The following is a 17,336-nucleotide window of genomic DNA, read 5'->3' as shown; positions in this document are numbered from 1 at the left end:
AAATATTGCCTATGAGTAAACCGTAATAAGCGGACCTCTTGCAGTTCCACCGAGGACCCCCCCGCTGGAGACCCCTGCACTACAGAGAAGATTTGCTTTTAAAAAGTTAATATAACACAAAATAAATAGAAAATATTGCACTTTAATAATAATGGCAATGTATTTCTTTTTTAAAACTCAAGAAAGAGATTTCAGATTATTTGAATCAATAAATAAACTATCTAGTTCTGTTGTAACCAAATTAAACATTAAGGCAACACTAGAATTGCAATGGGTTTAATGGGTGGTTGCACAAAATAGTTTTTTATCAACGTCAACAACACAAGGTTGCAATTTATATATTAGAAAGGCATATGCCTCATTTGACTGGTCATTATTCCTTTTCCTATTTCTATCTTAGTTTTCACTATGTTATCAACTTTTGTCTGTATTCATTCATTTTAAATGGTCTCACGGTGCCACAGTTCATGTCTCAATCAGCATAGATTCTTACGAGTTCGTAAGAGCTGCATGCATAACAATAAGTATAAAATGTGGTTGGACATGATTTCAAAGTGATAGTTCACCCAAAAATTCTGTCATCATTTACTCACCCTTTCTGCAGAACACAAAAGAAGATATTTTGAAAAATGGTGGTAACCGGCACCCATTCACTTGCATTGGTTTTGTGTCCAATAGAAGTGAATAGGTGCCAGCTATCCGGTTTCCAGCTTTCTTCAAAATATTTTCTTTTGTTTTCTGCGGAACAAAGAAAGCCATACAGTTTGAAATGACCAGAGGGTGAGTAAATGATAACAGAATTTTTATTTTTGGGTGAACTGTCACTTTAAGATATTACACCACAGAACGTGTCAACTCACAAGTTTAAAGAAATCTCAATGTGTAGTTAATCTGTCAAGTAAATTTATCATGAGCCAGTGAATTGGCATCGGCACAGTATTTGAAGTTATTTTACCTCAGAATATCCAGCTCATGTAGATGCATCTAGCCGTGGCTCTCTTAAACTTTATTCCATCAGCCTCTCAAGGATCCATTATGATTATTATTGTTCTGCCACGATTGCGCTGAAAATGCGTGAGCAAACTAAATTATGCCTTGAATAATACCCTCTGTAAGGGTGTCATACGCCGGGGCTGCACTGTGTTCTCACTGCCTAAATAACTGCACTCTAATGGAGTGAACTCAGTGACCTGTCTGCTTGTGTATGGTGCACTGCATCATCTAGAAGAGAATGTCAAGGGCATGAAGAGAACCGCTCATGAGCTCACCTACCGTATGTGCGTTCAGCAGCAAACGCTGAATGAGTTTTTGAAAGCTTCGCTTCACAGAGGAGTTTTGAGCACATTTTCCACCATAAAATTACAGTCAATTACAGAATTCAGAAATGTTTTATTGCATTACACAAGAACGTAACCTGTGCGGTTATTATTTGACATTTGCTTTGCAGGATTTTTGCAGGATTTTTACCTTCATAATTTGACAATCTACTATAAAACGGGGCAGATAAATAGAAATAATAACTTTAATATAGCTTTGTATTTGTAAGTTAAGACTCATTTTCTGGCCATTTGACATGAAAAGTGCCTTGGATAAATGTCACTTGGCAGAACACTGTTTGCGTGCACGTTTTCATTCACTCTAGTGCTTAGAATAAATTAAAGGAACAGTCCAGCTTCGAACCTCTTGAGACTTTGAGGAGCAGCACAGAGTTGCATTGCTTAACATTTTTCTGTTACATTTCACGTTTTTAATGGATAGAAATAATAGGGTGATGATAATTTTTTTTTTCTGTACTCTATGTTTTTTACTGTGTCTATGTCAATTGCTTTAACTAAACTGTACCTCCTTTCCCAGGCTCCTTTGCAAATGGTCATTTAAATGGTTCGGGGTCTAAAGCTGGGCTGTATGCTGAAAGCTGTAAATCAGACAGGACACAGCATACAACTCAGAGCAAAGACTGCAGCCATGAGTATTCAATAGATGGGCCTGTCAGAAAGAGGTCAGTTTACTGTGATTATTTCTCTGTCTGTTTAAGATCTCCAGACAGAAGACGTGGTGGCTAGATGTATGAATTTTGGCATGAAGTTTAAATTAAGTGTAAAAATATCACTTAAATTATATGTTATAGTTCAGAATTACATTCTCTTATATTGTATTCTATGTATGTATGTACAGTATATTATAAAATACATAAATTTCCATTTTAGTCTTTACTGTTTGTTAGTTAGTGCCTGTCTTGCTGGTTAAGATAGTTAAGAAGCCGTCTGTGGACTTCAGGTTGTGGGGAGCAGCATCTAAAAAGCATTTATGCTGTTTTTTTAACGAACAATTATTCACAAAGACAGATTTTGCTGAGCTTTTATATAAAAAAACCAAACTGCTGCTCTCCACATTTTCTCTATGAGAATACATCTCTTTTCCCACCAAAAGAGCAATTCAGAGAACATGACCTATGTTTGTGTACAGATGTACTTTGAGTGTTCTTAATCACCTTGCTTATGTATTTTTCCTCTATTGGCCTTTGAAAATCTAGTTTGTAAGTAAAATTAAAAATGACAGCCGTGGAAAAAATGAAGAGACCATTTTAAAACCTTTAATTTACTAGGTATGCGTTTAGGTAAGCTTATCATATTTGTTTCATTCTGTGAACTACTAATAATATTTCTCCCAAATTGTAAGTAAAAATAATGCCTTTATTTGTAAAAAATGAAAACTGGAGAAACAATGCTCTGTATTATTTCTGACCTAAAAATACTGCAAAGATAACAAGTTCATATTGACTTTTAAGCATTACAACAGGAATTTTGTAGACGTATTCAGGAAGAGTTCATTATTTTTTGTGTGATAACATAGATTTTCTTTATTACGATTTCCACGTGTCTTGTCATGCTGTCAGTCTTTCACATTGCTGTTGGATAACTATGTCACTCCTGAGGATTGATTTTCTTGAAATTCAACAGACACTGGACTGGACACAATACAACTATAAATGGTCTCTTATAGCACTTTGAAATCGTGCTTATTAACAAACATCATTCAAAATTTTTTTAAAATAATTTCCCCATCTCTCTTTCTCTCTCTCTGTTTCTCGCGCCAGGCCCAGACTGCAGGCTAAGAGGAAGTTTGCTCAGTCTCATCCCTGTTCTCCGGCTTCCCCCCAATTGAAGGTGCTAGAGGTCATGCCCCCGAGCCCTGCTGCCCCTCTCAACCAACTCACAAAACGCAAACCCAAAACTGAAGACTTTCTCACCTTCCTTTGTCTCCAAGGTGGGTCCCTGCAATCAGTGTCATCTTTTGTCGCACTCATTCAACTTTAAAAATGTTAACAGACTCTGTTATTCTTAGAAGCATTTATTTATCGCATGGGAGTCTCTGTTATTGCTTGTGCATAGTTTAAAGAAAATGAATGTGGATAGCAAATGGGTGCTCAGGGGTGAAATCAAGAAGCAGAACCCTTAAAAGCTATTAAAGCCATAAAGGCCTGTAAAAGAGATCTCAAATGTAATTTTTCTTTCCTCTGGTATTCTTTACATTATTTGTGTTTGGATAATGTCCCAGGGCACATTACAGTCAAAGCCTGTCTCACAGAACTCTGGTGAAGGCTCAGCTTTTACCTCAAACCTCAAAGCTGTGCTTACTTCAACCCCAATCTTTCGCTTTTATACACACAAACATATAATCGCAAGGTCTGCTTTGACCACAACGTTGTTTTTGTGGCTTTTCTTATTACGCTGGTCTTGAAAATATGTCTTGCCACTGAGAAGCCTGTATCACTCATTCTTTTTCAATTTATTGCCAGTTATTGCCCCTAATTATTGGTGATGCATTATAAATGAAGGGATAATGTTCAGTGAGGCGGTCACTTTTACAACATAATCCCTCACAAGGCAATGAGGACCCTGACAGTTATTGTACTTTTGCGAACCAATACATAAAGATGGACATGAAATGTTGATATTAGTTGAAATATGTGAAAAAAAGACAGTGAGAAAAAAATATTGAGATACATTTTTTATCTATTGTGTAATATGCTAGAATTCTGGGATTGATTTAATTCTGAGTTCATGAGGATTACTAGAATATTTTATAATGAAATTCCGCTTTATAAATGTAGTTCGCTTCTTGAAAGACAGGAAGGTGTGGGACTGCCGAGCACGATAATAAGTACATCCAAACATCTGTCAAGAAAACAGCAGGTTTGCTGCATCAAGTCAGTTTAATCTTATCTGGGTTTTATTTACTGTGTGTGTGTGTGTGTGTGTGTGTGTGTGTAGAGGATGTTAGAAATTGAGATATCAGCAGCAGTGATATAATCCCAATCTGGCTTGTTGACAGCTGTAAGTGATGTGCTCATATTTTTATTTAAATCTTTCACTGGCAATTAAAGAAACCAGACACAAATTGAGTTAAAGGAGTAATTCACCTTCAAAATGCAAATTCTGTCATCATTTTCCCACCCAATTGTCTTTTCAAACCCGTAAGACTTTCTTTCTTCCGCAGAACACAAAAGAAGATAATTTGAAAAATGTTGTTTACAGCCCCCCCATTCACTTACATTGGTTATAATAGAAGTGAACGGGGGGCTGTGCTGTGTGTTCTGCAGAAAAAAGGTTTAAAATGACAAGAATTGTCATTTTGAAGGTGAACTATTCATTTAACTTCCTATTCTTTCTTATTTTCGATTTCTTCTCTCTCGCTCACACTTAACAGGCTATGCAAACTTTTAACTTTGTCTTCTTTTTCGCACGGACGGGTAATGACACAGCACAGACTGATTAGATTTGCCATGGACTCTTGGCTGAGGGCAAAGTGGGTTAATGGATTTTCAGACAAAGAATGTAAATGAGAACATCTTTTCCGAGTCTCATTCGTCGCTGTGATAATACAGAACCTGTTTTCATTATTGGGTCAGCGCTGAGAGCACGATTGCGGATCGGTTTATTGCCTTTTTATAGTTGATGTCAGTCATAACTCGGCTTCACAATCCTATGGCCCTCATAAATCTGTACTAAAAATATTCATATTTCTTTGTTTGTTCTAGATAAGGTGTATTTAGAGACTTATTCATACACTCCTCTCATAACCCATTCAACTAAAAATCTTGGCTGTGACCAGATGACTAAAATGATTGAAATATATTTCCATCCTACAGCATACTTCTCTTTCCTTCGCTTCTCTCTACATCAGCCCATCCGGGACAGAAAAAACACAAAGCATGCGACATGCAACGTCACATTTTGCTTCGAGAATGAAATAAAATCAGAGTCGTGTCATGATGTGGAATCTCCTTTCAAGAAAATTGACTAAATAAGTCAATTTGATAATCAATATTAATGTTAATTGGCGAAAATAGAGTTCTTGATTCGACAGTACCAGTTGTGTTGGTATGGAATTCACAGCATTCATTTCCACATTTCTACAGGCTCTTCCAAATCCTCCTACAGCATTATCATAGAACAGAGAAGAATCGTTCGGCAACCTTATGAGCTGTGAACAACAGTCAAAAGCTCAAAGCCCCCAGGAGCCCATATTAAAGCCCTTGATGATAGAGGATTGGCTTACAGAGCCTTTACCAGTAATCTTGGGGCCCAGTTTCATTCTTTCACTATTCAACCCTGCTCTCATTTCACTGGAATATTATAGCTCTCCATCCACAATCAGATGCTAACGAGATTTCCAAAGATCCTCTGTATTAATTGATTTATAGCAGATACGATCATGTATCAATAGATATTTAGGTCTCTGTCAGTTATTGTGGTCTCCTCAGATGCACAAAACTGATTTAGCTGGAATTACTATACACTAAAGTAGCCATATGGCCGGTCTTCCACCATAATCCTCACCCCCTACCGAAGCCCTCACGCACTCATACACACTATCACATGCTACAGCACATGCAAGCCCCATGGACCCAGCAACTTTGGTGCAGATAAATGGCTATTGAGGGAATGTGAAATAAAGCTTCTCAACAGGCACTTCATTGTGAGCACAGAACCCTTCAGTGAGGATCAGGCAAGATGAAAACTGCAGCAAGCCACTCGGCTATCCCAGATATTAACCGCTTTCTCTCACACAGATACTGGGATTGCAAGAACTTTGAAGAGGAACAGAAACGCACACTTGAGCATAAGCATTTAAAGGGACGGTTCAACCAAAATAAAAATGCTTTCATACTTTATTTAACCTCATGTCTTTCAAAAAGACACTTTTTTTAAAGAAATCTCTTTGTGTCCTTACAATGAAAGTCATTGGGGCGCAGTGTTGTATATTTCAAGTATATTTTCTTTTGTGTTCTGTAGAAGAAAGTCTAGAGGTTTGCAATGATATGAGGATGAGTAAATAATGAAAGATTAGCATTTTGGCTTTGATGATGTGATGTTTTGGGGTGAACGCCATTCCCAGTGTCTTTTGTATTTCTCCCTCTTACTGTCCATGTTTCTCTCTGCATGACACTTCCTCACTTCGTCTTTATTCTCTTTCCTATTGGTCCAGGCTCTGCTGCGTTGCCCAGCAACATAGCATATTTTGGTAGCTCTAAGGATGAGGAAGATGTAGATGCGGAAGAGGACGAGGAAGAAGACAGTGCGTGCAGTGCTTCCGCCTCCTGCCAGTCTACTCCACGCAAGAGCAGAGGACTCAGCAAGTGCATTGCCAACGGTCATGGTACTTATACATTTAAAACAATCACACTCCAACACAAGTCCACATACAGATTATTGTAATGAACTTAATTTTGCTCGGTTTGTTTTTAGGTTGTTTTAACTTTAAATAACACTTTACAATCTATTTTACAGTTTAGTCTGTGTAGTTTTCAGTCAGTGTATTATTTCACTGCCAGTAGTAGCAGACTGGGTGGACATTTGGTTTCCATTTTAGCACCCCGGTGAGGTGAGTTATGGTCCTGCCTCTTTCCACACCATACAGTTAATGAGCCGTGTCTATACACAGCACTCTGTCAGATTGCCTACATTTGTTGTATACCATATACCACAAGGATTTCATGTGTTATGTTGCTGGATATTAATAGCGGTATCACTATGCTTTTTTTCCTTCGCTTGTTATTTCATTCCAAATTATAGAAAACACAGAAAAGCTAAACAAGCTAAATTAAAGCGATAGCTCACCTAAAAATGAAAGTTCTCTCATCGTGTACTTAGCCTCTTGTCATTTCAAACCTGTAAGGCTTTCTTTGTTCTGCAAAACAGATACAAAAGATATACAAGAATGTTGATAACTGAACAACGGTGGTACCCGTTGACTTGCATTGGCAAGACTTGGTGAATCTGGTTTCTGCAGAGTGTCCTGCATGGCCGGTGTGCCATGGCATGGTGAAAGAAAACTGTGTGAAGCCTAATAAAACTGGGAGTCATGTTGAGCATTCATACTTTATGACGAAACCAGAGCCACTTCTTGTATATAGCACAAAGCCACAGGCTAAATATGACACTTTTATGTTCGCCATTGGACGACTTCCAAACTGTTTGAGTGATAAGTCGGTCCCACTAGAAGTAACAGACTGTACCTTTCATTTAGCAGAGTGACTGAACAAGCTTTTCAATACTTGTTTTGTATTTTTACTGCTAACATAAGCTCGATGTGTAGCGCACCATATGTTTAGTTAATGGAGTCTCAAAACTTAAAAACTTTCTTTTGTCTCGCTGCACTGGGGGTGGCTCTGTGGTCAAGTTGTTCCAGTCATACTTTTATGTAATATTATATTGATGTTACAGTCAAAGCAAGAGATTAGTCTTGAAGACAATCTTTCTGATTTCATAGGTGCACACTTATGGTGGCTTTTAGAATTTCACAATTTGTGTTAATGTTTTATGTTGGATTTGTTGATGCTGGTTTGAGACCAATAAGCAGCTTTGCTTTTACAACGTATAAGATTTAAAAGCCTATAAACTCTGGTGTGCTCAACAAGGTTGTATGCAGAGACTGTTAGCTGTTGGCAGTGTTTTATAAGAGCAATAATTCAAGTCAAGTGCTCAGAAAGTGGAAAGCGGAGCAGACAGGTACAGCCGGACTATTCAGTAGCAAACCCCAGGGCTTGGGTTTATTTTCCACTATACCACTAAATCACTCGCTTTACCTCACCTATAGGAGGAAAATAGCTTGGTTAAATGAGTTTAGTGCACAGATATTTAGGGCACTGTTCATCCAGACAACAGATAATAACACTTCTAATTGAATATATTTGCAATTCACACTGTATGCTTTTATATCTATATACCATGATTTTTTGTTATAGTAACAGTATGTGTGTACTATTCCAGCATTATGTGACGTTTAGTAAAGACTTGAAATATAAATTCTCAGAGAATGTATTGATTACCAATATATTGGACCATCTGTTTATATTTTACTAAACCCCTGATGATATCAGTGTATACACTAGTTTTCTAGTTTAAAAGCAGGGGAAATGTATGTGTTTTGGATAAAAGGATGCATGTTTTTGAAAGACAACATACTTTGTAGGATTTCTGTGAGTTAAAATGTGCAAACCAGAAGCAAAAACACCCAACAAATGCAGACGGATGGCTCTTTATAGAACATTAAATAGTTACTATATTTTAAATTACACATGCCTATTTATGAGGAATATGGACGTTATGGATGTGACAGTTCACTTACCTGACTATGGAAAATGATGCTTTAAAAACACAAAAAATGCTTTAGAAAACTTTAAAGGGACGAATGTGGACATTTTAACGGCATCTAGCCGTGAGGTGGTGAACTGAAACCACCAACTATGGCGGCTTTCACAGGACAAAGATGCCATCGCGATTTGGCTCCTTTGCCGAAAGGGATGGCATATTTATGAAATGCGTTCTGTAGTGCAGTGTGTCCGTTTAGGGCTACTGTAGAAACAACATGGTGAATTCCACATAACGGGACCCGCGATTATAGAAATAGCCAATTCTAAGGTAATAAAAACATAACGCTGCATCATGTATCAATAGAGCCTCCAAATAAATTACACACAGGACCTTTAATAGACACTTCACATGAATTTTTAAAGCCCCAAATAATGACATGCATCAGTATGGTTGATTTTTTTCATATTAAGGTTGAGATTTCCATGGAATTGCTGTGTGCATAGTTGTGCAAAATGTGCTCACTGTTATACGAGTTCTCACTTTAAGTGCTATGTGCTCACTCTTCTCCCAGTGTTTAATGGACAGACGCGAGCTGCTGAGGAACAAGAGCGCAGTTTGAGGGCCAAAGGGAAAGAAGGAATCCAGAGGAAGGAGAAAAACTCCATAACATTAGCTAGGAGCTCCACTAGACACAATTTACGGCCCAGTAGGTCTGTTCAGGAAAAAAAACAACAGGTATGTTTTTATGGTCTGCACTTGGATTTTAGCTTTGCCAAGGGGTACTCAAAACTAAAGACTTTGTTGTATTGTAATAACCCTTTTGTTGTTCTGAAGAGGTAGAATACCATATTTTATTATCTTAAATCTCTTGCATTGAATCTTACATACTGTGGGTGAATACTGTAAACACAAAACATCGTATAGAACTACACCGGGCTTATCAAACAAATGAACTGTCCTTAGTTAAGGTAATTGTTTTACATGTGATTTATCTTTGTATCACTTACATGTCTTCTCTCTGTGTCTGTTTATTCCGTCACTATATACCAGCCCTTCTCAAAGTCCGGACTCCGGACCGGGAGGGAATTCGTTCCAGAACCCTCAAGTGACAAACAGACACACTGTCAAAAAGTACACACAAATCAGTGTAGAGGGTCGATCACATAAAAGGCGTTTATGGCTGTTAGACGCGGCTCCTTTGAATTGTTTTCAGTCGGTACAGAGCGCTTTGCACACTGCTTATGCGCACCTAAAGTTGCCGCCTTTAGTAGTGTTTACCGACTTCTTCAGTTAAAGCGTGTAGATAAAATGTTGCGTGGTTTTGCTTGGCCTATGCCGCTCGGCTTTCTCTTGGTCTATCTGTGCAGCAACTGGCAGAGAACAGTAGCACATTCAAATGACCGAACAAAACAGCGTTTCTAAAACTCTGCTACAGACTGCCTGGGCATATGAACACGAACGTAGCTTGTCTGTAAATATCTGCTTGGTTTGTTGCCCAGACGGACATTTGTGCTGCATGATTCACTAAAAGTTACATTGAAGTACAGAAAATAAGTAAATGAGAACGGCTTTTAGCATTTTGTCGTATAAAAATGCAGCACTGTATGTTACAGTTAAGACAGTAAACGCAAGTACGACTAGATGATGCCATGAATTTGATGATTAGCGTATGAAGAGTTGATTTGCAAAAAATAACCTATAAAAGACGTTCAAAACAATGTTTTTACTGCGCATTCAAATGAAACTGCAGTTGAGTTCTTTTGATTAAGTAATAATATAAAATACAGCTAACTTACACAATAAAACATTATCTGTTATATAAAGTGGTTTTTAATGTTTATCAAAAGCAAGTTTTGTAATAACAAGTGTACAGTCTGGACCTTCGAGAATGAAAATTCGGACCTTTGAATCTAAACTTTGAGAACCCCTACTATACACCGTCACCAATAATATAGACCCATTTATGAACGTCAACCTAAATTTCCTCCCCTCCTGCCAAAGCTTCTCATGGGCTCGCAGAGCAGCACGCCGTACGTTCTTCCCTTCCCTACCATCCTGCAGCAGGCCTATAGCAACACATGATGTCATTCCTTTTCTACCCAACCCCCCACACACACGGTCAAAACCAGCCGATTGTGGGAGTACCACATACTCGGGATTAGGGCCAATTATGTAAACATGAACTGTGCCTGCGTTTGGTGGGCCATTTGTAAATCGGTTGTGGTTTCTAACAAGAACTTTGGGTTTAGAAAAATTAATGTCCTCCCATCCCCCACAGCATGCAGATGGAACAATCACAGTACATGCCCCAGGTCACGTGCATCATGGCTCCCAAAGAATGAAAGAATGGCTCCACTGAGCCTCCTAGTGGAAGAAAGTGGTCACTTTTAGAGCCAATTGGGTAAATTCAGGTAAATTGGGACACTTGGACATTGAGATGACTGTAAAAGTGACCTGATTTACCTGAATTCCAAAAAAAATTCCTAAGATTTTAAACATTTGATGCGTAATGTATGTGCCAATAGCAATATTAAATGGTTTTGACAAAATAATTACAATTTCCAAACAGCTTTTTCTGCACCAATGCCATTGATGCTCTTTTGGGTTGCTTGTACATACACCACACAACATTTGGAATATCATATCGAATTATATATTAAATTAAGGAAATTATATAAGTGCTAATTTTGTTCTTTCCTTCATCTCCCAGTCCTCCAAAGTGAACGGAACATCAGGCACCTCCGCTGTCCACTCGAGAAAGACGAGAGAACTCCGCACTCCCCCGACCAAAGCTGTGAAATACCCCAAGGGCCATGTGACGTACACCAAAGCCAGACTGCTCAAAGAAGCCAAGCTCAGCCTGAGCGCACACGCACGCCAGCTCAGCTCGCACCACACACACCCTCAGCCCTCCAACTCAGGAAAAGCCCAAACCAGCCACGCCAAGATGCAAAAACAGGTGCTATCACCAGCCTCCGGAAGGAGGCTGAGCAGGACCGATGCGTTCCCACCCAGACGAAATGGACTGAGACAGTCAAAAAGGCAGCTGGAGATCAGTCTGAGCGGAGCTGAGGTTGAGTCAAAAAAGGTAAAAATGCAAGTCCTTCCCTTGAATACACGGAGTAGGAAAGGAGCTCAGGAGACACCAGCAACCGGTAGCCATGCTAAACGGTCGCAAGTGCAAGCAGCGGGATCGCAGAGACCCAAGCGGACTACTGCGGGGAAGCTTGTGATCACCAAACAGAAACACTGTAAAGCCACGGTTCAGGCCAAGAACAGCCCCACTACCTCAACGCAAGACATTATGAAACCAGCCAACCCCCCAAAAACAAACTCTTCTGTAAAACAAATCAGTCCTTCAAATTCTTCTGAGCCCCTCGACCCAGCCGAGCCTAAAGAGCGAGGCAGGCGTGGTACGGTTGTTGAGACGACGGCTGTTATGGAGGTTCCCGTTTTTCATCCTGGCACAAGAGAGTTTCACGACCCTCTGGCTTACATGGAGTTTGTGCAGCAGCAAGCAGAACCGTTTGGGTTGTACCGGGTTGTTCCACCTGCAGGCTGGCGTCCCGAGTGCAAGCTTAAAGAGGAGATGCGTTTTGTGTCGTATGTGCAGCATGTGCACAAGTTGGGCAGACGCTGGGGACCAAATGTACAGCAACTGGCCTGCATCAGGAAACACCTGAGGACACAAGGCATTAATATGGAGGAGCCTCCACTCATAGGTATGGACATGCATTTACTGTTTTTATAATTAATACTTGTTTCAAGGAAAAAATCTAAATATTACAAAAAAACTGTTTACTATTTTTATATAGCTTACATCATGCAAAAAGTGGCTTTTTTGTGCTCCATCAACAGCCAACTGCATATTCACGTATTGCTGATACGCCCCATTTTAAGTGCACATCTAGTCAAGTGTGGATTGATTTCCAAACTGGTGCCAGGGAAGAACAGCTTCCCTTCAGGAGATCACACAGTGCATCTCTGGCCGTCTGTCACACAGCCAGAACTCAAATAAGCAGCTCGCTCTCGTCTCTTGTTGTCTGAATGGGAAAATCATCTCGCAGATGCCAGATAGCACTGCTTTCTTCCTGCCAACTTCAATTCCTTCTCCAGTTTCTATGTGCCACTCAAACAGTGTCCATGTTGTGCCCTGCAGAGACCAGGCTGGCACTAATATGAGCTTCTCGAATGCCTGTGAATAAAGGAGTGTGTGTATACACATTAAGAGATGTGAAGCAAAAAACTATTTAACAGCATTGATAATTTCGTTGGAAACTTGATGATTTTATTAGTATTCACCTTGTACAACTATATTTTTAGTGTTCAATCATTTAGAAAATAGTTGTTTATCATTATGATTATTATGTTGATAAATAATAAAACTATAAATTATTATTATTATTATTACACATATTAACAAAACAATAATGGTAATATTTAATGTAATTATTATTATAAATAAAATATTATTTATATATTATTACTTATAATTGTAAAAATGATTGTTGGATACATTATGGTTTTATTAGTAGTCATAATTCATAATAATTAGTATTAACCTTGCACACCTATTTTCTTAGTCTTAAGAACTTTAATAATTTATTATTATTATTATTATAAATGACAAAATAAACACTATATTATTGTGTTATAATTGTTTATTATTATTATTCATTAATTAATAATTACATCAACAATAGTTATTCTAATTAATACAATTAATGTTGTTGTTATTATTGATAATAATAATAATTTAACATTATTTAGAATATGGTGTTGTAAGTGCCATAAACCTGGCAAGCATGACAAATTCAATAATAATTTGGTAACACTTCAGTATAGGGGGCAATTCTCACAATTATCTAGTTGTTATTAACATGCCTATTATTGGCATATTGGCTGATTATTAGTTCTTAGAAAGCATATATTTTGCATGACCCTATTCTACATCCCTAATCCTACCAAATACCTTATCCTAACTACTGCCTTACTAACTATTAATAAGCAACAAATGAGGAGTTTATTGAGAAAAATGTAATGGTTTGTTAATAGCGAGAATTGCCCCCTATACTGAAGTGTGACCTATAATTTGTATTATTATTAGTGCTCACTGTATATACTTGACAGACGACTTTTGTTCCCTAGTGAAACAAATGTAGGTTTTTTTTTTAAAGTACACAGATGTTAGAGCAAAAAAGTAACCAACAAACCATTTAGACCCTAAAGAATTATTGATTAATTATATATATGAAATATAATCATTGTTAAATATTTGTTGAAAAATATTGTTCACGTCTTTCAAAATGGTATATGCCTGGAAGTTGTATCAGCTAATAAAAAAGAAAGGTTTGCCAGATCACAAAAAAGCATTTTTCTCAAAACGTTTTCCTCTGCATGTGTCTCTTCTGATTCCTGTCAGGTGGGTGTGAGTTGGATCTGGCCCGATTCTTCCAGCTTCTAAATGAAATGGGAGGCATGCAGCAGGTGACAGACCTAAAAACATGGGGCCGGCTTGCTGATCTCCTGGGCATCCCACGCTCAGCTCAAGATCGTCTGGCCAAGCTCCAGGAGGCCTACTGCCAGTACCTGCTCTCCTATGACTCCCTTTCTCCGACTCAGAGGTCTCAGCTGGAGAAGGAAGTGCTGACGGAAAAGCAGTCCCTGGAGAGAAGAAGCGGACCCCTAGAGGGTCAGGGAGACATATCACTGCATGCTGCTCTGCTGCTTCCACGCTGCGAGCCTAAAAACGGTTTGGTGAACGGGGCGTTGCACAGAAGCGGAACACGCGAACATCTCAGAGAGCTGGATCCCACGGCGAAGAGCAGCCGGCTGAGAAGACTAGAGAAGAGAGGAGGAGATGAGGGCGTGCTTAGTGAACCGTACAAGTGCATATACAGGGTGTCGTCATTATATTACTTTTCCTTATTGTTGTGTTTTGGCTAGTTTGTAGTTTTTTCCCCAATAATTTCAAGTAATTTCAAACCCACGTTTCACACTTGTTATGGGGATAGTAAACTGCTGGTATTCCAGAGTAGTTAAACCGCGCTTGTTTTGTGTACTTCAACATTTGCTTTGGATTTTATGCACTTAATGCTTGTTCTCTTTGTGTTGTCGTGTTCCACAGGGGAAATCATTCTCTCTCACAACATTCTTCAGAGCAGCCAGGAATACCATGAACATGTGCTTCAGTAAAGAACCAGACACGGCTGAAGTTGAGGTGCACTTTCATATTAACAAGCTGTTGTGGAATAAACTTGCTTTGATAAGCAGGAATAAAGAATAATGATGTTTCTTGATTTTTTTTCACTGTTAATACAGAGAGAGTATTGGAAATTGGTTGAGGAAAAGGAATGCCATGTCGCTGTGCATTGTGGGAGGGTTGACACAAAGACTCATGGGAGTGGATTTCCTGTGGGCAAGTCTGAGCCGTTTTCAAAGTAAGTTACAAATAATCTAATGCTTCAAAAGGGGTACGATGAAGAAAAATAAGTATCATGAACGAATAATGAAAGACGATTCTTTACAGCATCTTTGTGAATTTTATAAAAAAATTATATTACTCAAATATTATAAATGTTTATAGTGGATAAACTAATGTTAAAGGAACAGTTCACCAAAAATTCTGTCATCATTTATTCACCCTCTGTATAAATTCCTTCGTTCTGATGAACACAGAGAAAGATATTTGGAAGAATGCTTGTAACCAAACAGTTCTTGGACCCCATTGAATACATTATTTAAAAAAAAATTCAATCATTTTTTGTTCTGTTGAAAACAAAAGAAGACATTTTGAAGAATGTAGGAAGGGCACGTTTGACTACTTTTTCCTACTATGGTCTTCAATGGGGTTGGGTTACAAGCATTATTCCAAATATCCTTCTCTGTGTTCAAACAACTAGAAAGTATGTAATTCATGACAGAATTTTCATCTTTGGGTGAACAATCCCTATCCCCAACTATAGTAATTACTATGGTAATGTTGTTGTTTTTTCAAAATTTTGTATACAAACCATTTTGTAAGACATAAACAACACATGCAAATGTTAGAACAAACAACAGAACATTTAGAACTGAATCGGAATGTCAAACAAATATTTATAATACTTAAATATATGCAGAATTAACATGAATAAAGATTTCTTTGAAATATACAACCGTATTTATATAGGTTACCTTATATATAAAATATATTTGAAATCTCTTTTTTGTTGTTTATCTCTGGTTCTATTTAACTTTGCCTTTGCTTGGCTTATACTCAAGGCATGGGTGGAATCTTACTGTCCTTTCAAATAACTCAGGATCCATCTTACGACATCTTGGTGCTGTGCCAGGTAACATAAGAAAAACTCTTTCTTAAAATACAACCTTTAAGATTAGAGTCATATTTATAGTAAGTGTATAACTGTGTGATGCAGAAAAATGTTGACACCGACCATCTTTTTGTGTTGTCCAGGAGTGACCATCCCCTGGCTGAACATAGGCATGGTCTTTTCTACCTCATGCTGGTGTTGGGACCAAAACAGCCTTCCGTATATAGATTACCTACACACTGGTGCTGACTGCATTTGGTAAGAGATTTCAGATGTATGTTATTTTAGTGTATGTATCCATTTTTTACAACCTAACCCAGCTGTGATATCGCAAGTCAATTGGCATAATGCCATATATATATATATATAGCATCTTGTGTAAATGTGTCTCTTTCTCCAAGGTACTGTATTCCAGCAGAAGAGAAATCAAAACTTGACAAAATTGTACACACACTGCTGCAGGCTAATGGGACGCCAGGGCTGGAGATGCTAGAGAGGAACATTATGGTAAAAGAGAGACATTGGCACCTCTGCACTCGTTCTTATGAAATTCATTGAATCAATAAACTGCAACAAAATAATGTCACTCAGCATTTTACTTTCGCCGCACAGATTTCTCCAGAGGTGCTACGTCAAAAGGGGGTGAAAGTGTACCGGACAGTTCAGCAGAGCGGGCAGTTCATGGTATGTTTCCCAGGAACCTTTGTGTCTAAGGTGTGTTGTGGCTACAGTGTCTCTGAGACAGTGCACTTCGCCAACCCCCAGTGGATGAAACTGGGCTACGAGGCAGCTAAGGTGAGAGACTCGACGCAGGGACGGACAAAGTCAGCTGGAACTTGGCTTGGTTTAACTCAGTTTTATTTTTGTAAGTGAGGTTTTTCGTGTTTCCCCCGCGAGCACGGCATTTCCTCTGACTTTCACGTTTTTGTGTCGTGTTTGCTTGGCAGGATCTGAAAAGGCGGCGAATAGAGGAGCCTTTCTCCACAGAGAAACTCATCTATCAGATCGCTACATCTGAGCGGGATAACAAACAGCTCCTGAACGCCGTCTCGGCTCTCATCAAAGATCTCAGGTGGGGATTATTGCACATCTTTTTGCTTAGTTTATTAAGCGTCAATGGGTGGAAATTCCCTCAAAATCGTATTTGTTTTCGTCAATGGTTTGATGCCGTCTTGCTCAATAGAAGAATTTTAACCATAACATTCACCCATCTTGCTCTCACTGTGATTTTTATCATGTAATGTGCAGTGCATCATGGGATGTGGGGTTAGTACATTTATATAACCGTTGTCATTTCTGAATTCCAAAAATGCTTTTACTTCATTTTTATCAAAAGTGGCTTGGTTTATTTAGTATTTATTTTCAATGATTATAGAGGAATCCTGTTCACATTGTTTAAGGTTTAACTTCACAAACGCTCCCA

The 17,336-nt window shown here is 38.5% G+C and overlaps 1 protein-coding gene across 3 annotated transcripts in view; it reads left to right on the top strand.

Moving 5' to 3' along the window:
- jarid2a (jumonji and AT-rich interaction domain containing 2a) overlaps window positions 1-17,336 on the top strand; it is a 30,935-nt gene that overhangs the window by 10,209 nt on the left and 3,390 nt on the right. Inside the window, exons 3-15 of one of the 3 annotated variants that reach the window (XR_013787365.1) lie at window positions 1,855-1,999; window positions 3,098-3,267; window positions 6,493-6,663; window positions 9,172-9,335; window positions 11,311-12,322; window positions 14,023-14,501; window positions 14,728-14,820; window positions 14,922-15,040; window positions 15,864-15,934; window positions 16,057-16,171; window positions 16,315-16,420; window positions 16,526-16,778; window positions 16,861-16,985. Coding sequence is in view for 2 of the 3 variants with exons in the window: in XM_079468787.1 (XP_079324913.1) it covers window positions 1,855-1,999; window positions 3,098-3,267; window positions 6,493-6,663; window positions 9,172-9,335; window positions 11,311-12,322; window positions 14,023-14,501; window positions 14,728-14,820; window positions 14,922-15,040; window positions 15,864-15,934; window positions 16,057-16,171; window positions 16,315-16,420; window positions 16,526-16,708; window positions 16,861-16,985 (2,953 nt within the window). In the remaining variant the exon portion in view is untranslated. The remainder of the gene's footprint in view (window positions 1-1,854; window positions 2,000-3,097; window positions 3,268-6,492; window positions 6,664-9,171; window positions 9,336-11,310; window positions 12,323-14,022; window positions 14,502-14,727; window positions 14,821-14,921; window positions 15,041-15,863; window positions 15,935-16,056; window positions 16,172-16,314; window positions 16,421-16,525; window positions 16,779-16,860; window positions 16,986-17,336) is intronic. The other 2 variants (XM_079468788.1, XM_079468787.1) reach the window with 2 other exon arrangements.

The sequence above is a fragment of the Barbatula barbatula genome, assembly GCF_947034865.1.
Source record: "Barbatula barbatula genome assembly, chromosome: 12".
Lineage (NCBI taxonomy): Eukaryota > Metazoa > Chordata > Actinopteri > Cypriniformes > Nemacheilidae > Barbatula > Barbatula barbatula.
Note: the sequence above shows the minus strand (reverse complement) of the source record. Positions and strands in the feature narration are given on the sequence as shown.